The following is a 23,615-nucleotide window of genomic DNA, read 5'->3' as shown; positions in this document are numbered from 1 at the left end:
TACATGGTCTATCTTAAGCAAGACATGAGTCAGCAGTGTATGCTTGCAGCCCAGAAGGCCAACTGCGTTCTGGGCTGCATTAAAAAAGGGGTGGCCAGCAGGGAGAGGGAGGTGATTGTCCCCCTCTACTCGGCTCTCGTGAGACCCTGTCTGGAGTACTGCATCCAGGCCTGGGGCCCCCAGTACAAGAAGAATGTGGAGCTCTGGAGTGGGTCCAGAGGAGGGCCACTAAGATGATCAGAGGGCTGGAGCATCTCTCCTGTGAGGAAAGATTGAGGGAACTGGGCTTGTTTAACTTGGAGAAGAGAAGGCTCCAGGGAGACCTCGTTGTGGCCTTCCAGTTCTTGAAGGGAGCATAGAAACAGGAGGGGGAATGGCCGTTTACGAGGGTGGATAGTGATAGGACAAGGGGGAATGGTTTTAAATTGAGACAGGGGAGGTTTAGGTTAGATATTAGGAGGAAGTTTTTCACTCAGAGGGTGGTGACACACTGGAACAGTGTCCAAGGAGGTTGTGGGTGCCACATCCCTGGAGGCATTCAAGGCCAGGCTGGATCTGGCTCTGGGCAGCCTGGTCTGGTGGTTGGTGACCTTGCACATAGCAGAGGGTCGAAACTAGATGATCTTTGTGGTCCTCTTCAACCCAGGCCATTCTATGTTTCTATGATCTTTGATCTAAAGAAACTAGCACTGCCTTCTGTTTAGATAAAGTTACATTACAGAAGACGTAAGCAGTGCTTCTACTTGATTTATTTTCTAACCCAGCTCTTACACATTTTGAAGAAAGAAATCATTACCATACAAAAATTATTTTTTTTAAAAAATTGAATAAGTAAAGTTTGGATGGTTGGACTGCTATACCAACGCTATGGAAGCAAACTGAGAAAAGAAGTTTTTCCATTGGAGGGAAACTTTATAGCCTAAATAAGCTGACATTAAATGATTGTAAATAAAGACTTTCAGAAAAATTCAATCACCAGATTAACAAAACTGGAAAGGTTCTCCATCTGCAACATAAATGCATTCAGCTTTAAATATGATCTTATCTGACGAGACTGTTCTTTGTTAAGTGATCTTCTGTAGTCAGAAAATTACTTATTCTTGGACTGAAAATAAATAACAAGCTGGTTTGGGGGGGAAAAAATCTGCAGCAAACGAACATTAGTAAGTAAAGATGTAACAAACGGTCCATCATGGTGTCCTTTGAGCCAAGCTTTTCAAACTTAATCTGATGTGTAAATTCTCACTTGCAATGAACCTAATCTAACTTTTAATTATAAATTGCCTCAAGTCTTAAGTTTAGTGACTATTATAATCAATAGCTTTTAAGAGTTAAAAAAGTTGTATTTTGGTCGCTACTGAGAATCTTGTAGAAGTTCAGGTATATTTAAGAACCACATCACTCAACAAAGTAACCATTCTCACAGGTAGACAAACTAATCTTCCCTAAGAAAGATAATCTTAATATCATCAGAAATGTAACAAATATATTTTGAAATTTAAAATGTTACTAAATATTTTTACTGTATGCAAAATTGATCCACAAAGAAAGTCAGAGTTTTAAGTGCAGAAAAAGGCAAATTCATGCTAAGGTAGTTTTACCTTGCCATTCACATGTACACATTCATTAAGGTAAGCCAAAACCTTTTCTACCACACCCAACTTTTTCACAATACCATGCATGTGGGTATCTGTAGGAAAAACAAAAGGTGGTTAACAAACACTGGTTTCATAATCAATTGAATACTGAACTTTTCTCAATGATCAAAAACTTCCACTGAGAGCAAAACCTGTTCTGTTGATTAACAATTTTAACAGCAAGTAAAGCTCCAGTTCTTGTTCATCAGTCTTTCTTTAGCTTAGCTTAGCATAAATGCTAATTAAATAAAAATGCATAAATATTAACTAATTTAAAAAATTTTACAGTAACTGCATAAGTGAAAAAGACCAGAGACACTCATACTACCAAACAGTCATCACAGCACAGATTTCAGACAATACTCTCCAAGGCAAAAAAAAAAAAAAAAAAAAAAGTAAATGTAATGATCTGACTACGGTAAACTCTTGAATATCCTTTTTATGAAAAAAAAAAAAAAACCCTCTTTTTTTTTACTGTGGAATTTTATCCTATGATAACTTTCATATTGTCTCTTGACATTTGAAAAGTTTTCCTGTCATAGTCAAATATATTTTATAATTCAAAAGACATTTCCTCAGTTTTCTGATCATTTTTCTGAAAACAAAAATTCAATTTTGATACTGTCTCAGATTTCATGTTCCCAGTTTCTATCATTATGATTTGCATTTCTTGAATAAAATCTGTGCTCAAATCACACAGATCGGGTACAGTACAAATCTTTAGGCTGTGATTCTGCACTGAGCCAAATAATACTCTAAAAAGACTGTTTTCTTATGTTTTAATTTAATCAAGTCTTTGCAACAATTCATAATTTTTTTGCCCATTTGAGCAACACAATTATAAAACAAACAAACTCATCAATGAAAATGTAACACATATGATTAGTAACTTAAATTGAATCATAAAGACTATCAGCAGGAACATACTATAAGCCACAGAGAGTCCATATCTTGATATTCAAAGAGGATATAAACATAGAAGCTCAACTTGAGTTTACCGAAAGATGTTCATGCAGATGACATTTCAATCCATTTTAACTATAGTAACTTAGACCATCTCAAAATGGAGAGAAATATTTAGGATATTAGAAGAAATTCTCCACTACATGTAAAACATGTAAAAGTAGCCTACGTAATCTAAGAATTGACTTTCCTAATTGAAATGGAACATTAAAAATGCATGTATATTTTATAGTAACTCCCTCAATCAAGATATAGTACTTAAAGAAAATATTTGAAGCACCATAAGTTGTTATCAACAGAATGATGAACATTTAAAAGGCAAGGCAGAAAAAAAAAGTTTTTACAGAGCTCACAGTATTTAGCTTCTTCCTCTATTACCAGGGGGAACTGTTTTCAAACCAGGAAGAACACTATTTCTTAGTCTTGATGGTAACAAAAAAGACACTACTGTCCACAACAGTATTACGTTCTGATCCAAAAATACACATAAAACATACAAAAAGAATAATTTACAGAAATATACCCCAAAAATAGCAAAACTACAAGTTCATATGATGAACAACATATAACTGTAAGTTTTCTCAACAATTTTACCTTGTAAAATGATGGCCAGCTGCTCAGCTGCAGACTTTCGTAAAACTATGTCAACAGCATCAGAAGTCAAGATGTCATAAAGCTTTTCAATTGTTTCTACCTAAAAGTAAAGCTATATTAGATTTACAACCAATATGCAACTGTGAAATAAGGTAACTTGCCACATTTCTTTATGAAGTAGAAAATCTCAGAATTACAGAATAGCTGAGACTGGAAGGGACTTCAGGAGGCTGAAGCCACTAACTTGTGGTCACCTACAGAGCTGCCCAGGTTCACATTCTGCTTTAGAAGATCTTTAAAGGGACTCCACAACCTCTATAGGCAACCTGTGCCAGTGCTCCGTAACCTGCAAAGTCAAGAAGTGTTTCTTCATGGTTAGCTGGAACCTCTTGTGTTTCAGTTTGTGCCCATTGCATCTTGTCCCGTCACTGTACATAACTGAAAAGATCCAGACTCCATCAAAATAAGGATTCATATTCTTTGTTAGAATATATTTAATTAGATTTCACGTGTACGTAATAAGAAAGGAATAGACTGTAACCCTTTTATAACAAATCTCTAATTTTTGTAATGTATAAAGAATATAGTAAACAACAGAAGCTGATTTCTAATAAATAATGTTCAGTTTATGGAGGACTACAGAAAGCCCAAAACTACATAGAAATGCTAGAATTAATAATTTAAAGTCTCTAAAGGGAACTGTTGGCAATAGGGTTAGAGGAATAAAATCATTCTTTATATCTGTACAGATTTCATTATGGTTTTTGGAGTATAAATCAAGAATAATTGTCAGAATAATTTTAAAACAGAGAGGAATCACCTTAGCAATTGATTAACAGATTGTTAATCTCTTGAGGGTAAAGGAAAAGAATGGAAGGGAGGTAGAAATAAATAAATAAGAAAACACAGCTTAACTGACCAAATGCATACAGAATAATTTTCCCATAGAATACATACTCATGACTATTTTTCCATTCCACAAAAGCAATAATACTTGGAAAACACAGACACAATTTTCCAATGTTTTAGAATATTTTTATATTGAAACCTATCTTCTTCAGCAAAAATAGATTTTGTAGAAAAAAGACTGAGAAAAATCAGACCTTATGCATGTGCAATTAACTTACCATAAGCAGGGCAAGTCTGTTCCCTTTGTACTTCAGGTTTTCTATTAACTGATCCACAGAATCACAGAATTATAGGGGTTGGAAGGGACCTCTAGAGATCATCGAGACCAACCCCCCTGCCAAAGCAGGTTCCCTACACCAGGTCACACAGGTAGGCGTCCAGGCGAGACTTGAATATCTCCAGAGAAGGAGACTCCACAACCTCCCTGGGTTGTGTTCCAGTTCCAGTGCTCCATCACCCTCACCGTGAAGAAGTTCTTATGCACATTCGTGCAAAACTTCCTGTGCTGCAGCTTATGTCCGTTTCCCCTCGTCCTGTCTCCACGTACCACTGAAAAGAGACTGGCCTCACCACTATGGCCGCCACACCTCAGATATTTATAAACCTGGATCAGGTCCCCTCTCAGTCTTCTTTTCTCAAGGCTAAACAGACCCAGTTCACTTAGCCTTTCTTCATAGGGGAGATGCTCCAGGCCCTTCACCATCTTTGTGGCCCTCCGCTGGACTCTTTCCAAGAGATCCCTGTCTTTTTTGTACTGGGGAGCCCAGAACTGGACACAGTACTCCAGATGAGGCCTTACCAGGGCAGAGTAGAGGGGGAGGATCACCTCCCTCCACCTGCTGGACACGCTCTTCTTAATGCACCCCAGAATGCCATTGGCCTTTTTGGCCACGAGGGCACACTGCTGGCTCATGGCCAATCTGTCGTCCACCAGGACGCCCAGGTCCCTCTCTGCAGAGCTCCTCTCCAGCAGCTCATCCCCCAGCCTGTATTGGTGCATGCAATTCTTCCTCCCTAGGTGTCAGACCCTACACTTGCTTTTGTTGAACCTCATCCGGTTTCTTACTGCCCAACTCTCCAGCCTGTCCAGGTCTCGCTGAATGGCAGCACAGCCTTCAGGCGTGTCAGCCAATCCTCCCAACTTCATATCATCAGCAAACTTGCTGAGGGTGGCCACTATCCCCTCATCAAGGTCATTGATGAAGATGTTGAACAAGACCGGACCCAGCACAGACCCCTGGGGGACACCACTGGTTACAGGTCTCCAGCCAGACTCTGCACCATCAATGACGAGCCTCTGCGCTCTGCCAGTCAGCCAGTTCTCAACCCACCTCACTGTCCACTCGTCTATCCCACACTTCCTCAGCTTTGTTATAAGGATGTCGTGGGAGACAGTATCAAAGGCCTTTCTAAAATCAAGGTAGACTACATCTACCGCTTTTCCCCCATCCATCCAGCATGTGACAGCATCATAGAAGGCCACCAGGTTGGTCGAGCACGACCTCCCCTTGGTGAACCCATGCTGACTACTCCTGATAACCTCCTTTTCTCCCAGTTGTCTGGAGATGGTATCCAGCACAAGCTGTTCCATCACCTTTCCAGGGACAGAGGTGAGGCTGACAGGCCTATAATTACCCGGATCTTCCTTCTTGCCCTTTTTGAAGACCGGAGTGACACTGGCTATCCTCCAGTCTTCAGGGACCTCCCCTGTTGTCCAAGACCTCTCAAAAATGATGGAGAGCAGTTTGGCAATGACTTCTGCAAGCTCCCTCAGCACACATGGATGCACCCCATCAGGTCCCATGGACTTGTGGACCTTAGTACTGCCTAGGCGCTCACGCACGTCCTCTTTCCTGACTAAAGGGAAGTCTCCCATTCCCCAGACCCTCTCACTAACCTCCAGGGTGTGGGAAACCTGAGGGAGAGCCTTTTCACTGAGAAGTAAAGAAGGCATTCAGTATCTCTGCCTTCTCAGCATTCCCCGTTACCAGAACCCCCCCTTCACTTAGTAAGGGGCCCACATTCTCCCTAGTTTTCCTTTTGCTGTTAACATACTTGAAGAAGCCTTTTTTATTATCCTTTATCACTTTAGCCAGATTCAATTCCAGGCGGGTTTTAGCCTTCCTCGTCGCATCCCTCCAGGCCCTGACTACATTCCTATATTCTTCCCAAGTGGTCAGAACCTTTTTCCACATTTCATGGACCTTCTTCTTTCCTTTGAGCTTGCGCATGAGCTCCTTGCTCATCCACACAGGTCTCCTGCCACCTTTTCCCGATTTCTTGCTCATAGGGACGCACCGATCCTGAGCTTGGAAGAAGAGCTGTTTAAATGCTGACCAGCTCTCAGAGGCCCCTTTACCTTCTAACACCTGAGCCCACGGGATAGCTCCAAGTAGGTCCCGGAAGAGATCGAAGTTGGCTCTCCTAAAGTCCAGGGTAGCAATCCTACTTATTGCTCTGCTTCTTCCACTCAGGATCTTGAACTCCACCATCTCATGATCACTACAACCCAAGCTTCCCCCAACCTTTACTTCCTTAACAAGTCCATCCCTGTTGGTGAGAATAAGGTCCAGTAACACCCCTCCCCGCATCAGTTCCTCCACCACCTGCATCAGAAAGTTGTCTCCAACGCACTGCAAGAACCGTCTGGACCGTGCGTGCCTGGCCATGTTGGTCATCCAGCAAATATCTGGATAATTGAAGTCCCCCATAAGCACCAGTGCCTGGGAACGTGACGCTACATCCAGTTGCTTATGGAAGGCCTCATCAACCTCCTCATCCTGATCAGGGGGCCTGTAGTACACACCCACAACAGTGTCACCCTTACCAGCCTGCCCCTTGATTCTCACCCATAAGCTCTCCACTGCTACATCACTCTCCCCCAAGTGAAGTTCAATACATTCTAGCTGCTCTCTCACATAAAGAGCAACTCCACCACCCCGCCTAGCCAGCCGATCTTTCCTAAAAAGCACATAGCCCTGAAGGAAAAGAGAAAAAAAAACAACCGAACAAACGAGTAGCAAATGATTGTTACAATGTATCACTATGACAACGATACAGTATTTGGATAGAGCTTACCTTAAATATAGACTCCATTTTATCACCCAATTTCAGCTCAATAGTTCCTTCTATAATAAATAAGTTTGATATACTCGTAAACACACTGCCATGCAGACATGGACGTTTCAAGCTTGCTCCTTCTTCATTCAAAAGATGGAATAATAAATGTTTAAGTGCCATAGAACGAACCCTAAAGGAGTAAACAATTAAAATTAATATATAAATAGTACTCATACCAGAAAATGTTAGCTAGACAGTTAAATATTAATTTATAAAATTAATATAGTATGGGAGAACAAAGGAATTACTTTATAGCTTTCAAATCAACCCACTGTATAATAGTCAATTGTTTTTTAGGTTTGTTTGTTTTAAAGAAGACATTTTTGTCACAAATGTTAAAGATATGCTAAAATGCTGCAAGGCAGTACTCACAAGTGCTTTTTTGAGAAGAGAAGACGCAGAGCAGCTCGTAGTCTGGTAGTTGTAGGGAGAATACCATCTCCTTTATCAGAAGATGTTTCACTCAAAGTGAGGATGCAGTTACCTAGCTCATCCTTTGTGTCAACATAACCCTAAAACAAAAACAAATCCCCTAAATTAATTAAAAAAAAAAATTAAAAACTTAGCAAATTCGACAAGTAATTCCATTCCTTTGCATACTAATAGAGAGTTAAAGAAGCAGCAACTAAAAACAAACATAACAAACAAACAAAAATTTCTGTAAATTAAAATTCCTCCAGGAAAAAAATGCTCCTGTGTAAAGTTTATCTAAAGATTTTTAGGTGGCTCTGTTTCACCTGAAACTTTAACCCTCTGTCTGTTAATGCTTTCTTTCTTTGTTTTCATGTAATCACTATAAGCCATAGCATAGAGAAAAACTACTCCAGAAAAATGAGAGTAGAGAATTCCTTCTCATACATTTAGCCTACAGTTATATTAAAATCACTATCTAATCTTGAATATCAATGGAATGCATACTTATGTGAAACAGAGAAGCTGACATTTCTTCAGAGCTTTTTCCAACAGTAACCTTTCTCCAGTCCCTTTCAGTTCTCATACTGCACTTCTGCCGCTATGGTAGATATCCAATCTGATCCTTCTATTTCACGGACCATCTTATTTAATGATTTTTTCCAATCATTTATGGACACAGGCAAAGAAGAAGTTTCTGGCAATGATACCAGTAAGCATAAATAATAACCACCAATGATATTTCAAAATAAAACTAAGCAAGAGAAAGAAACCTCACAAGACTTCTCTAAATTATGTTTCAAAGATCTTGGGAATCAGGAAAGTTTACATTTAACTGGATGCTGCCAAATGTGTCCTAATTTTCAAGAAGGACAAGAAAGACTTCACTGGTAATTACAGATCTGTCAACTTCACTTAAATGCCTGGTAAGTTACTGAAAAACATTTGAAAGACAATGCAGTCACAGGTAACAGTCAACACCAGTTCACAAGAGTAAACAAACTTGATTTCCTTTTGTGACAAGGTAACCCACCTAATTAACCAGTAGAAGCCAGAAGGTGGAATTTTGGGGATTTCAGCAAGGGTTTTGGTGATCTAACAGTATCATTCTGACAAAATGTCCAGCATGCGGCTAGACAAAGACATAACACAAGGCATGTACAATTGGCAGATGGGTTGAGCACAAAGGGTTATAGTAAATGGGCTTACACTAGGCTGGTAGCCAGTCTCTAGTTAGGTTCCCCAGGGCTCCAGCTTATGACCAGTTCTTTTCAATGTTCTCACGAATAACTTGGACACAGGACTTGAAAATAAACATAAGCAAGTATACAGGTGAAAATAAATACAAGGAGCTGTTGACTTGAGGGTAGAGAGGCCTTGCAGAGAAATCTTGACAAACTAGAGGGCTGAGAAATCATCCACTGCATGGTATTTAACAAAAGCAGGTGCCAGACTTTGCACATGGAATGGAGCAACCCTGGATATCTATATAGGCTGGGGAATGAGGATATAAAACTGGTCCACGGAGAGTATCCAAAGGAGGGCTACGAAGACGGTGAAGGATCTAGAGGGCAAAATGTATGAGGAGTAGCTGAGGTCTCTCGGTTTGTTCAGAACAGAGAAGAGTGGAGGCCTCATAGCAGCCTATAGGTCCCTCACAAGGGAAGAGGAGGAGCAGGTGCTGATCTCTGCTCTCTGGTGACAGTGACAGGACTTGAGGGAACAGCATAGAACTGTGCCAATCGAGTGGCAAGTTGGGCATTCAGAAAAGGTTGAGGGTGGTCAGGCAATGGAACAGGCTCCCTAGGGTAGTGGTTATGGCACCTAGCCTACTGGAGTTCAAGAAGAGTTTGGACAGTGCTCTCAGATATAGGGTTTGAATTTTGGGTGGTCCTGTGTGGAGCCAGGAATTGGACTCTGTGATCTTTGCGCATCTCTTCCAACTCAGGATATTATATGAAATAAGACAAAAAACACCCAGAAGGACCAAATAGGTACATCAAAACTGCTTATTTGGAAACCTATAGATAGATTATAGAAGGAAAGTGTCTAGCAGAGGAGAAAAAACAAGAAAAAAAAACAGAAGAAAAAAAAAAACAGATTGAAGGTGGCAAAACTATTAGACTGAGCCAAGAGCAAAGATAAGGAAAATAAATGGGTACATCATAACGGATATCTAGACTAAAGTCTAAAGATAGTGCTAACCATTGATTCTTCTGATAAAAAAACAAAACCGACAGAAAATACATCTTACATCTCCTGCTGTTTATTGACCACATAACTTGATCAGAGAACTGCACAATCACAGAGGATCTGTAAATGTTCAAATTTATCCAACTGTTTCCAATATCTTAACTAAATGCCAACTAAACGACAATGTTTTAAACTGTATTTGGATTTCTGCTCATATCCTCAAAAAATTTAAGTCTCAGTCAATAACAGTCAATTTATGCTATAATAACAGGCTAAAATTTGACTACTACAAACATCAAAGAAGTAACTTTGATTGGCATTTCACCATTTGACATATGATTATTTCGCTGTTAATCTACTTCCCACCTGCTACTTAAGTGAATATTCCATTTGTTCTTTAAGAGATCCATGCTGCTGCTTACAAGATTTCATACATTAAATACGGATAATAGCACATAGAAGTACCTGTAAAACAGGAATGATGGGATAGAGAGCCTCAAGAAACTTGTTCCAAGTCAATATCGTCATTACTAACTGGCCTTGCAATAGATGCTTCAGAATGGCCTTGGCTGAGGAGTTTACCTGCCCAATTAAAAAATAAAAATAAAAATAAAAAAATAAAAAAGAAGAAACTAACACAACTCATGTTTATATCAGTTTGACAACACTGTAACAGAAAACACACAAAAAAAATCTCAATTATCAGTCACGATAAACATCAGGCTGTTAAAAAAGACTGAAATAAATAACATTTCACTTTTCGTTGGTCTTTTAATCCTTCACTCTTTCTACGCATGTATAGAAAAACCAAGTAGTAAAAACTTCAGGTAAGCCTCAGAGCACCATAATAATATCAACTTATAAATACTAAACACAGTACCTCATTTTTTTCTTCCTGAAGTCCAAACGTAGCAATTTCATATAAAACTTTTGGATGAAGAAGAAAATGTATTCCATGGCAGATTGAAGAGACAGATTCAGCAACATTATGAATATCTAAACAGCCCTTCAGTAAAAAATAAAGACAGTTAGTTTTAAAATTCAACACAGATTCCAATACTGCCTGGAGTTGTCATGCAGTGAAAGGCATCCATGCAGCTTGGAAGACTAAAGTTCTGAAAACTAAACATTATGGTTCTGGAAGAAACATCTTTATAGATCACTGACTAAAAGATGCTGTTGCTATATAAGAATAAGAAATGCTAAATCAATTCATTTTGATTTTAAATAATAGCTAAATTATATTAAATTATTATTAATCAAATTATATTAAATTATATTAAAATAAGTGAAACCTAACAGACAGGTAAAATCTCACAAAAAGTTACAACTGTCATTCAGTGGAGGCAAACAGCAAAACAGAAAAGTGTTTTTTGTTTTCACTGATATAATTTAATATTACCGAATACCTGAAATGACCTGATTAATCAGACACTACACTGTTAATTAAGAATACAACCAACTTTTAGGTAGTTGATGCTCTTGGCCTATCTTTATGAAAACAAACAAACAAAAACCTCAGGTAGTGGATTTTTTAAAAAATGGGCGCATAAAAGGAATTACATATTCTTAAACACTCTCCAGACATTTACACAAAATAATAATTTTCTTCCACGTTTTTATACAGTCTGAGCAATTAAACTGAAGTAAAATATATATATTCTGAAAGTGTCAGTACTTCATTATCTTATCATGTCTAAGCAAATATCTTTGCAAAAAGCAGACAACCAGTCAATTTAAAATGATTTTTGCTCAGGAACAAACAAACAAAAAATACTAACTAAATCAAAAAAGCACAACAAAGGAAAGTGAAAAACCTCATGAAGAGAATAGAAGCTGGGCAATCTCACTTCAGCAGACAAGTAAAAGTGAACGCTTCAGTTCTTTTCAAAAACTAATTTAAATTGAAATATTTCTGCAGAGCAGCAGCAAAAACCAAAACAAAATCAAACAAAACAACAAATAGTGACCGATATTACTAAGAATCCTTTTGAAAAAAGCAAAGTTGTCAGACACTGGCTTTCCTCACCCTTTATGAACGTTCTGAATAGAAGTACCTGAAGTTTAATCTAAGTAGTTTTAGATACCAGAATAAAATAGCAAACTGCAAATCCATGCCTGTACAGATATAAGAGCATATCATATGGTAAGCAGAATTTGCAGTAACAATGCTTCTCATGAGGAAAGTACACATTATATATTATCCAGCACAACAACGAAGAACGGTAAGTAAACAGTAGTTCTAACCTTAACCACTTCCAGACAGCAGCGATAAGCTTCAGCTTTTATATTCAGCAAAGGATGAGCCAATAGACGGAGAAGCACATTCTGACTCCCAGTGTGAAGCAATGGGTCAGCCTGGGCAGACTTAGAACTTAAAATGAAAAATAGTTAAATTTACATTATAAATGACAATAAATAGTATAATAAATTATAAAACTATGATTTCATGCATATATCGAGTAAATTTACAGGAACCAGAGATGTCTATAAAAATTTTCCTGTTAAATTTCAAGATAATAACTCAAAAATCTTTCCTGAAAGGATATAGAGCCTGAAAAGAAACATGACTTGACAGACAAAAGTTCAAGATCACAAAAGACGTAACAAAATCATTCTATCAATCTCATATTTGTAAAAATGCCTTTTCATACACCTAAAGAAACAAAGATCACAGTTTTTCCAAAATCCTCTCATCACAATTACGAAAAACATTAATGTCAATCTGAGCTTTAGTAGAATCTTCAGATAATTATAATTATGAAGATTTCAGTCCTTTCAACGTTTTTTTGTTCTGCTTTGTTTTTACTGTTAAGAGATCACAGTCCATCTCACTATCACAGAAAGTATGGACATTAGTAAAAATATAATAATCAATTCAAGTGAAATTCCTGTTTTTGGAAAAGTTATCTAACAATGATTAACTCTAAAAGGATTAGAATACTGAAAAGTTGCTCTGAACATGTCTCACACTTATTTCCATGGAAACTGCAACAGATACAAAGAGTGCGATAACACTATTTGATAAAGCAAATTCTCAGCTACAAATCACTGTTTTCAACATATTCACCACAATTAGCTATGCATTTCTGCCAGTGACGAACAAGATCCTCCAAGCTACATTCAAAAATCTGCACCAGATGCCATTTTGTGAGACTGCCTCTCTGATGCCAAATGCTATACGGCAACAAAATGTAATGGAATCCTCATGTGAAGGTTCAGCCTCTACTGCCATCCAACAACAACATCCATTCTCATGTTGTGGGCCGACATAACAAAATAGGAGGAATTACTTTTGGAGCAGCCCTAATATTCTGACATTTCCTAATTGCAAGCCATTATTAGATAGCACTTATACGTAGTTTCCTTTGAAATAAATCCCTCAGTTCTGAAATACTATGAAACTGAGATTTTGTATTTCTAATTAAGTGTTTGACACATAATTTTTCCAGGCATGACAGAGTAACTTAAATTCTCTAATAGAGGCTAACATGGGAAATCTAAAAAAGAAAAAGCAATTAAAACAGGCATCTTAATAAATGAGATGGAATATTGCAAGACACTGTCTGTACAACAAAATAAATTCTCCAGGAGTTTCAAAAGTAAAATAAAAGGAAGTTACACAAGCACAAATGGAACAAAAAATGCAAAAAAAAAAAAAAGTCAAAACAGTGGTCAAAGTGTTTTACCACTTAGAAAAGAATAAAGCATAAGTTCTTAGCACCTGAAATTCCATTTTTAAGAAATCAACCATTGAATGGTGCAAATTGTTCACAAGAGATATATCAACAGCTAAAAGAAAATTGAGTTCAGATAAAGGGACATAAACAAACTGAGATTCCACTTGAGAAAGTTTATAACTTTAACATTAAAAACATACATATTTTCTATAATAAGTCAAACAGTAATACACTTACATATTAGAACATATATGAATACTCTCCTGAAGCAAGGTCAAGTGTTGATGGTAGTGTAGGCTACGTAAGGCCTGATCTGCTAATTCTATTAATTCAGTAAGATTCTTCTCCCCCTGAAAAGTAAAATGAAGAAAAAGGAACTATCAGAATTAGTAATATTAAAAATATGTTATTTCCTCACCTTTCAGAATTTATCATTTAATGTATCTACCACATGGAGATTAGTTCAGTCTTTCGCAGAGAAGTTCACAGTACCTGACTAACAAGCTCGCTGCATTTCAAACCAATAGATTTTAGTACCTGTTCCTGTGAGATGAAAACTCTTCAAATACTAAAAAATTTCCATTAAATTCAATGGGGATAAACAACATCTAACATTTTACAGCACAAACACTCCAACACTATTCAAAACACTTTCTAAAGTATCCAAGAATAGAGTATAAAAAAAATTAAAGTTTTAAGAATTCACTATTAACATTAGGGTAAGTTTTTAAAAATAAGTAAATAAGTCTAACTATATATATCTTCATACTTTTAGTTAACAAATGCATTAAATGTGAGCACTTAAATTTGAAGATTGCAACTTTGCTGCAAATAATATTTTATGACTAAACTATTAAGTTCAGAACCTTTTTATATAATGGATGTATTCACTCAGATTTAAGATAACAGGTCATTCCTATTGCTGTATTTTGTTTATTTATAATTCAGTGAGAATGGAACAAGTATTACTTGTCCATTTTCTTAATGGAGAAGAATATTTCAGTACCATGCTAGAATCTTTTAAGCAATAAAACACATTATATTTGTTGTCTGCATAACAAAGTGAAACATGCAGATTTTATACAGTACAAAAGTAGCAGTATCTTAGAGCTAGAATTGACAGACAGTTTGGAGTTTAACTATTCAAATATACTTAACTGTACATTGAAATATAGCACTTGCTTTAACTTATAGTAGAATATAGAATATATAACTGCATAGTAGATCATATGGCCACTTGCAAGTGTTTATTTCTTTGTTTTTACCTAAAGGTTTTCTTTGTTGGCTTCGTATTTGTTTTAATAAACAACAGTAATACTAATGAAAACACATATAAATTAAATAAATCTGAAATACTATGAAATACTCATGAGTTTTCTGTGGCAACACCAAAATACACTTTTTACAAGAGAACGAAAACATAGGAAATAAATTTGCTTTATTATTAATAAAAACATGCTTTATATAATAAAATTCTACACCTTCTTACGAACTTCAATCATAAAGGTACAAGTACACTCAATTGAATAAGCAGCTTCTGAAGCTTGTTTATAAATACTGTAGTTCTCAGAACTCATCTGCTCCAAATAGGCTGCAACGGCTTCGTGAATGCTTGGATATTCCAAGGAAAAGGGCACGTCCAGTGACAGAAGGAACAAAGCACTCAGCAAGCTTTTTTGCAAAACTTTGCTTGCCTTCAGAAAAGAAAACAATTTTCAGAATAACACAGTCCGAAAATACAGTAAAACCAACAAAAGCATTTGCAATAAGTCTTTCAATAAGTACAATCGTTATATTACTAGGTAAATTTTAGAGGAAGAAACACAAATCAAATGAGTTCTCTATGAAAAACATTTTTAAAATTATTATTACTAAATGTAGGAGTTCAGTAAATGCCAGTCCTAACACCAGACTTGCAAGCAGACACAAAAGATGGGTCTGATCCAGCCACAGCACCAACCTCATAGATTGGCATGTTTACTGTTTAACCACTAGATGGCAGAGAATACACAGACCACAATTATCTGTATGATTCCACAAAGCAGTAACATACACTAAGAATAGGGATTTCTATTATTTTGTTTTGTTTTTGTTTTTATTTTCTTACAGCAAGTGTTCAGTATTCATTCAATTAAAATTTTGACCTCGAATACAGTAGCACTTTTTCAACTCCTATCATATGCAGAACTAAAATTTTGGTTTTTTGTACATTGAAGGATATAAACAAAAATTTTAAAAAGTCACTAGATTAATATGTCTGCACTCACTTGCAGATACAAGAATCTACTTTCACTATTAGTAAAAGATTTAATGTTCATGGCAAAAAACTGAAAAAAGTATCTGATATTCAAGTTGAAGAATGTCTAAGAAAACTACAATGCAATATGATAGATGAAAAACATGGACAATACAAGTTTTTAAAGAGAACTCTAAACATCTTCTACCACTGAGCATCCCACAAAAACGTTCAAATATGGGACCTCCACTGGAAATAAATTCAAAAGAAACAACAGAAGAGCTACAACACACAAGTTTTTAAACGAGAATTAGAAGCAAATAATAGTTTAAAATTAGTATGAAGCATAAAACATAACTGCTCACTACACTCCATAAAATTAAGAATGATTTTCAAGAGTATACAGTAATAGACATATCATGCCAACAATAAACAAGCAGGGGGCAGCATAGTTTTGCAAACCATTCATAATACCAGAAAAAAAAAATGCTATAGGAAGAACATTTAATATTGTAAACCTCATTAAAAAATTGTATAATTTATTTTACTTTATTTTTTAAGACTGCAGGTTCTGCACAATATACCAATACCTGAAGACAAAATTACCTTCCTCAACCATATTTCGGCCCCTGTAAATCAGATGAATTTATGTTTGGTGGCTATTCTTCCTAACATTAATCACTGAGGAACGTATCCTTCTATGTCCTCTTAAAGTGCAAAAATCATATGCAATCACTTTTAAAATTAGCATGGCCTACCTTTTCCACAGGAAGAAGTGTTTGCAGCAATCTAACTGTGAAAAGTGAAATGCTAACAAATGCCATTCTGTGATGCACCATCATCACCTCAGGCTGCTCTGCACTTATATTGGTTTTGTGATATAGTATAGTTTCTCCAAGCAAGCCCAAGACCAGAAGCAATTTGTCTTTCTGAAAACAAATCAAAGATACAATCATTAGAAACAATTGACATATTTTTATTGTATTGTTTATATAGTACCTCCAGAACCTTTAAAATAATTATACAAACTAATTTAAAATTAGCTGGTACAGCTAATGGTACAGCATACACAGCATTTCGTTTGTCATCTGAACAGAATTACTTCTAGACCTTACTTTACCTGCACTTTTTTTAGTTCTGAATACTTTGTTCAGTAATTACCCATTATTGGTTACTCTCTTCCCTTTTTTTTTTTTTCCTTCTTCTCTTAATTCCTGCTTGCTTCACCTTAGAATTTCAAGCATTTTAGAACATGCTGATGGGAAGTAGAGAATAATCGTCTCCTTTTGCTTCTGCGTGGCCTTTTGTTGTTTTGTTGTTAGTGGTGGGTTTTGTTAGTTTTTGGGTTTTTTTCTCCTCTTCTCCTTTAATTAAACCACTCCTTATCTCAACCCATGAGCTTTTTTTCATTGCATTTTCTCCTCTTGTACTTTGGAGGATGGGGAGTGAGAGACGAGTATGAAACAAGCAGTCCTTTTAAGGGCTCTTCTCATCTAGCTTCTTAAATTTAATGTTCTGCAAGGAATCCTCAGGATTGACTTAATGTTGATCAATTACAATGGATTTTGACAGATCAGCACTCTAATACAAAGAAAAAATCTCATTCATTGCTAGTTCCTATAAATACATAATCATTATACAGTAGTGAGTAGGTGTCTTCTGTAATATTTTAATTAACAATTATTTCAGTGCTATTGCTTCATATGTAGCAGTATCTTCATGAACTCTAACTTAAGTCATATCCATTTGAGACTGCAGTTAACTCAAGATTTTAGACAAGTTTCAGTCTCTCCATCTCTGGTATTTTTGCTATGTGCATAAGCTATGCCAGCTAATGTTTTAGCTTTCCATCAACTTCAAAAGAGCAAGTCACCCATTGTTACTTCACCTGTCATTCACTAATTTGATGTTTCATGTCTATAACAATTCTCAACTGCGTTCAAGGTGTATTTCCAGTAATTTAAATTATTAGACCAACAGCACCACAATGTTTTAAATCTCTTCTGAGGCAGCTTTTTCCTTTCTTTCTCAGCTAAGCAACAGTGAGCAGTCAAAATTTGTGTGAGAATCTATACATCTATGTAGGAAATGGACTCAAGGTACTTTAAAATTCCAGTTTGGGATCTAAACAGTTACTTTTAAATAAATAGTTTATGAGGTGTAAACAAAGTTAAATTTGTCGCTTAAGTCAAATTGCTCTTCTACATCTGTAGTCAGCACTTGTGCTCCAGATCCCTTCCTACATGTGTTACTCAATGGCAACTTAATAGCTTGTCACTACAAGACAAAATTAATGACTTATTTTCCTGAAGTAAAACTTCAGTATCTTCTAGTGAAAGAACTTACATTTCAAATAAAACGAATGTGTCAGTGGTAAAGCTAGCAGTAAATTATTCAGGAATTTCAAAAGGATAGGTGAGCAGATTAAATATGTATATCGATCACTGTAAACATCAGAGGCTTACCAAAGTGGACTCTTAAATATAGCTGACCAAAGCTTAAAGAAATCTTACCAGTTCCAATCCAAAAAGGCTCTCATCTTCCCAAACATTCTCAGAAATAGCATCGCCAGTAAGGTACAGGTCTTCAACAAGCAACTCAAGAACTTCTATTGTCATCCTCCTGCTGCCTACAAATTAGAGGATAATACAAATTAGAGGATAAATTTGAATACAAGCAAAATAATATATCAATTATCATATTCAGACAACACCACATTGAACAAAGTATTCTAAATCTGAAATACTAAAAATTTGATTTTCCTGTAGTATCCCTCTATTAAATTAATGCCAACTACCCTCAACCAGCAAAATATCTTCTAGCAGAAGTCAACAGCTAGGAAAAAAATCACAATAGAAAACACTAAAATAATTATCTAAATTAAAAAACACTGCATTTGCTTATATTCTAGAGGATAACGTGTTACTATTTCTGTAAATACAACCAGTGGACTTCAAAAAAGCTCAGAACAGCTACTTACTTCCACCACCATCCATCAAAAAAGAGCTTGATTACAGATATTCAAAATATATCGCCTATTCCTGTTAATCTGCATTTTCTGTATAGGAGCAGTGGCTTTCCTCCTGGACTGTTCTATGTGAGATCTATTTTTGAAAGGCAAGGAGATGAATACTACTTGTACTTTTGCTTGTACTTTTCCTCCATAACATCTTCTCCCTCATGTCAAATATTCATTCTTTTTCATTACACCTTCGGATTCAGTATCTCCTAATATGAGGCTATTTAGGTCTACTTATTAGAGATCTTCTTACTTGGTACAGTTTCATGCTTCGACATAAGACCACAAATAAGCCTGGCCAAAGATTAAAACTGCACAGCCTAGATTTACTACAAATATAGCTCCTGCCTCATGTCTACAAATAATTAGAGAAACAGTGAAAGACTATCAGGTTTCATGAAGAACAAGGCAGAATTCCTGGAGCTAGACCAAGTACATTCATCAACAGATAACAGAGGATGCCAAGGATGTCTGGCATCCAAGGGAACCAGAAAGTGACAGTTTGCCCCAGATACTTGACATAGCTCAACTGCTGGCTTAATGACTGTTTCTATTTTAAAACATGGATGAATTCTACATACCACTGAACTTTCTCAATTCACTTTTAAATGACGATGAAGACTAAATATCCCTCAAGATCTGTTTTAAAAATTTTAAAAAGCAAGTTTATGGCTTGCTATAGCACGTATTAGAAGAGAGAACAAAACATAATGTATCTACTTTTTGTAGATTTTACACTGTGCAGAAGCCTTATTGGTACATTTCAGGAAAAAAAATCGTGTCATTAATGTAGTGAGAAAGATGAAAGTTCATCCAATTCTGCACATTACACCTGCAATAACACTTTGTTGTAGCTGTCGTGATCTACGGACAGATCATCTGGCAGTCCTGAAAAGTATTGCAAAAATTACAGAAGCTCTGCAACATGCAAGTATACTGATTGATATAATAAAGGAAACTACTTTCGCCTATATAATTAACTCTGCTTATACTGCATCTCAAAATTCATTGCTTGATTTCTGTAACTAGACACCACCAGCTTAGGACTAGCTGTTTTCCAATCAAGCAGTAACTTTTTCATACCATACAATAAATAAGTGCAGTGACATCGGATGATAAGGAAAATATTTTATAAACAGTAATAGAAATATCATAATTAATTAATTGAAATGCTGACCCCACTGTTCCAACTTTATAGGCCAGTACAATCTCAGGACCAACATAAGAACCAGTTGATAGATGCAACAGGTAGTCATTTTCTTTTTCATTATCAAATAGGACAGAGTCAGTACTGTTAATTTTTTTCCAGAATAATTTAGCACAATTAGTATTTATTTTTTTAGTTTCTACATTACACAAATATAAAGAACTCTACCAAGAGAATGATGCTACATAGTCAATTAGTCTACCATGGACTTCCTAATAGGCAGCCTGCTGATATAACCTGACTGTACTGGTATAATCTCCTAATTCATATATAAACACATTAATGACTCTGATTTTAAAAGCAAATAATACAGTAGCAAATTACACTAAACATAAATTCCATTCACCATGTAATGTTGATATTTCTACCAAAGAATTCAACAATTACGGTAAAGGATAATTAACGCAATAGCAAATTCAAAGTTGAAATAAGTATATACAGCTGAACAAACTGACTCATTTAGCAAATTGTTTAAAAATTTCACAAATATTAAACAAAATGGAAACTCAAGTGTAATCATCTCTCCCCACAACAATCTGCTTAGAAACTATCACAAAGACATGAATGCATTACATGTAGTCATACCCACAGTAACTGTAGGTAGTGCCAGCAAGAGTGGCAGATGCCATAAGGAGCCATCAATGCCAATAGACATATATACAGCTATCACTTCTAGTTGTTTTAAACCATCTAATACAATTCTTCTTATAGATTCATGTTAATCAGAGGCAGACAAAGAGCAAATACAAAGATATGTGGAGAGACTAAACTCTCAATCTGTCTGTACATTAGGTTAAAATGACATGACTGCTGACATGACCCTGGAAGAGCCACAAAACAGGACGTTAGTTAAGAAGAATGGAATTATCTCCATCATCTTATGCTATTTCTAAGTGAAACTGAAATGTTACTATGAAAACCTCTAACTTGTTACAATATTGGCAAAGAAAAGCAAATGGAAATTAAGTAACAGAAATAGTCAGTCTCCAACCCCAATTCTGATCCACCATAGTTTTTGTATCTATTCTTGGCTTTGTAAGAGTATGTTCACACCTACAGAGTTGGATCAAAACCAGATGGAAGAGTTTGATCTTTCAAGTAAACTAGCTGAATAGAGGGGGAGTAATAACATGTTACAATACATATTGGTTTTAGTTTTTAAACATGTATCTTGCAAATCCACCAAAATCTTACATGAATAAATTGGCAAGATACTGATTTCCCAATATGTAGGGTAATCAACGTCTTTTAAGAGATATTATTACTAAACGTAAAGTAAGAAGGATACATCAATGACCAAAATAAATCAGTTGCAGTTCAGATTTAAATAATTGTCTTTAAGACATCCAGTATTAACACTGGTTTTAAACCACTAAACTTGACCAACAAGATGGCTTAAAGCTAACAACAAAAAGAAAACAAAGTAAACAAAACAAACAAAAAAAAAACAGAAAAACTAAAAAAGCCACCAAATAACTACTGATATCTGAAATGATTCCATGTCACAAGCTAGATCAGTACAGCGAATGAAAAACTTCCATCTCAACAAAGAACAGAATTTGAGCTTAACAAAGAGATGTTATATTGTAAAATATATCAAATAAGTGAATTTTACAGTACACTTACTAATTTCCTTTCACTTTGTAATTTAAACAGCTGAAAGAAAAAGAGGGATTATTTTATACCATGTAAGGTGGTAATGATGCTAATAAATGTGCCTGTCAACTTTACTGAAAAATAAAATAAAATCAGAAAACACCATTACATGAGAACAGTGCATTACTACATATCCCTGTCTCACAAAGTCACAGTGAGACTACACATCACAAGGTTTCAGATCAATGGGAACAGGATGAAAAAAAGGAAAAAAAAAAAAAAAAAAAAAGGTGTTTTCTCATCCATGCCTCATTACAGCACAGTGAAAGTTAGAAAGTAAGAAAAAGTACAGGAAAAAACAACAACTGAGGGCAACAGAAAAGAACAACTTCATCTGAAAATGAATCTATTTTAGTTATCTAACATGCAAAGAAACTTGAAGCAAACATTCAGTTATGAAAAAATTCACTAAGTGCTTTTAAGTCTGTAGATTTGAAGTGACAGGTGAAATGGAGAAGATGAAAAATAAATTTTGTACAGTTTTACATCATAAGTAAAAGAAAAAATGGCAAAAATAATGAATGTGCTTGTGAAGAGTTAGTATTTCAATATTTAAAATTTTCAATATACCAAAAGGAAAAGACCAGAAATTTATGATATAATGATTATAATATGAGTTTGTTTTATTACCAAAATAATTTGGACTACTATTCTATCATAGATTGATACATATTTCCATACATCTCTTACCAATACCTTTGTTGATGACAGTTTTACAACTAAGTGCTATTTTAGACAACCGAAGAGCAAAACAATTGTGTAACAAAAGGTTTTGCAATTTAGAACCTTTCAGTTAAAGTAAAAACCTTTAGCAGCAATGAGACTACCTTTACATATGTTCCTCACTTCATATACAATTGTAATTTGTTAATGCAAATATCATGAAAACAAACTGTTTTCCAGAATTTTTGTTTACTATTTGTTGAACAGGAAAAAACCAACAGGCTCAGAGACTGAAAAGTGTGCTGTTAAGTGTGGTTAGTTTTCCTTCTTCTCAAGTGACATTTTATTCTGCTATGCAGTTTTTCACAACACACCCCCACTTTTTTCTTATCATTACTCACCATCATCAGTAAAAAGCACCTAAGCTTCTGCAGCAAATAAGAAAATCAACCAGAAGATTCAAACCTTACAATCTAGACAAAAACTCTAGAAAAAAGCCGTTACAATTAACTACCACATATCAGTAATCACCTACGTCTCATAATACCAATGTTCCTAACAGGTTGGTACAGAAACGGATAGGTTAAAGTGAAATAAAGTTCAAAAATTTCTCACCTGTTCTTAAAAGAGGTATAGCATTTTCCAAGATGGAAACACAGAACTGAGGAAGGCTAAACTGTTTCATCTGTAATTCCAAAGTGTCCTCATTTTCAATATCTGGTAGGTCAGTATGTCCTGCGTCAAGTGGAGAATGCAGAGAGATTCTCGAGTCTGCATTTGCTTGAGTACTGTTTCCACTTAAAAAAAAAAATTAAAAACAAAAATAAAAAAGACACAGTGTTAACCCTTGCAAAGAAAACTGATATACACATAGACATTAAAGATGACAATAGGTATTTTAACATCTTCCTTCTGTAAAGTATACTATTCCTTACCAATATCCAATCAGTGTTGCAGGAAGCGGGGAATTTTATCTGATTTTTTATTTGACTCTTTTTCCAATAGAGTTAGAACATTAAAATCTAAATTATACCTACTATATTAAGATCATCCTACACAGCTAGCCAACAGAATTCTTAGAAGGAAAACGGAGTAATCTTCGTTAAAGAAAGCATTTAGGGCTTTTCTTTTCACTGTAAAACAGAAAATTATCCCTTCCCCAAGAAAATCAGTATGCATTGCCAAAAGAAAAAAAAAAAAAAAATTACTATTTTATTATTTTCTACCTGCTTTCAGAAAGAACTTAATTCTATTGCCTGCATTATAATTAATGGAATTAAAATAAGTAATATCCTAAACATATGAACGGTTATTAATTGCTTTAGCA

At 35.5% G+C, this 23,615-nt stretch overlaps 1 protein-coding gene across 1 annotated transcript in view; it reads right to left on the bottom strand.

Moving 5' to 3' along the window:
* RTTN (rotatin) overlaps positions 1 to 23,615 on the bottom strand; it is an 84,075-nt gene that overhangs the window by 49,830 nt on the left and 10,630 nt on the right. The window contains exons 9-20 of the mRNA XM_085220703.1: positions 22,904 to 23,085; positions 18,257 to 18,372; positions 16,502 to 16,672; positions 14,989 to 15,201; positions 13,745 to 13,857; positions 12,075 to 12,201; positions 10,708 to 10,833; positions 10,293 to 10,409; positions 7,596 to 7,735; positions 7,182 to 7,353; positions 3,195 to 3,294; positions 1,602 to 1,690 (exon numbers count right to left, since the gene is read on the bottom strand). Coding sequence (XP_085076829.1) covers positions 1,602 to 1,690; positions 3,195 to 3,294; positions 7,182 to 7,353; positions 7,596 to 7,735; positions 10,293 to 10,409; positions 10,708 to 10,833; positions 12,075 to 12,201; positions 13,745 to 13,857; positions 14,989 to 15,201; positions 16,502 to 16,672; positions 18,257 to 18,372; positions 22,904 to 23,085 — 1,666 coding nt within the window. The remainder of the gene's footprint in view (positions 1 to 1,601; positions 1,691 to 3,194; positions 3,295 to 7,181; positions 7,354 to 7,595; positions 7,736 to 10,292; positions 10,410 to 10,707; positions 10,834 to 12,074; positions 12,202 to 13,744; positions 13,858 to 14,988; positions 15,202 to 16,501; positions 16,673 to 18,256; positions 18,373 to 22,903; positions 23,086 to 23,615) is intronic.

The sequence above is a fragment of the Meleagris gallopavo genome, chromosome 3 (assembly GCF_905368555.1).
Source record: "Meleagris gallopavo chromosome 3, MGAL_WU_HG_1.1, whole genome shotgun sequence".
Classification (NCBI taxonomy): Eukaryota; Metazoa; Chordata; class Aves; order Galliformes; family Phasianidae; genus Meleagris; species Meleagris gallopavo.
The sequence above is the reverse complement of the archived record's forward strand: the minus strand, read 5'-3'. Positions and strand labels throughout refer to the sequence as shown.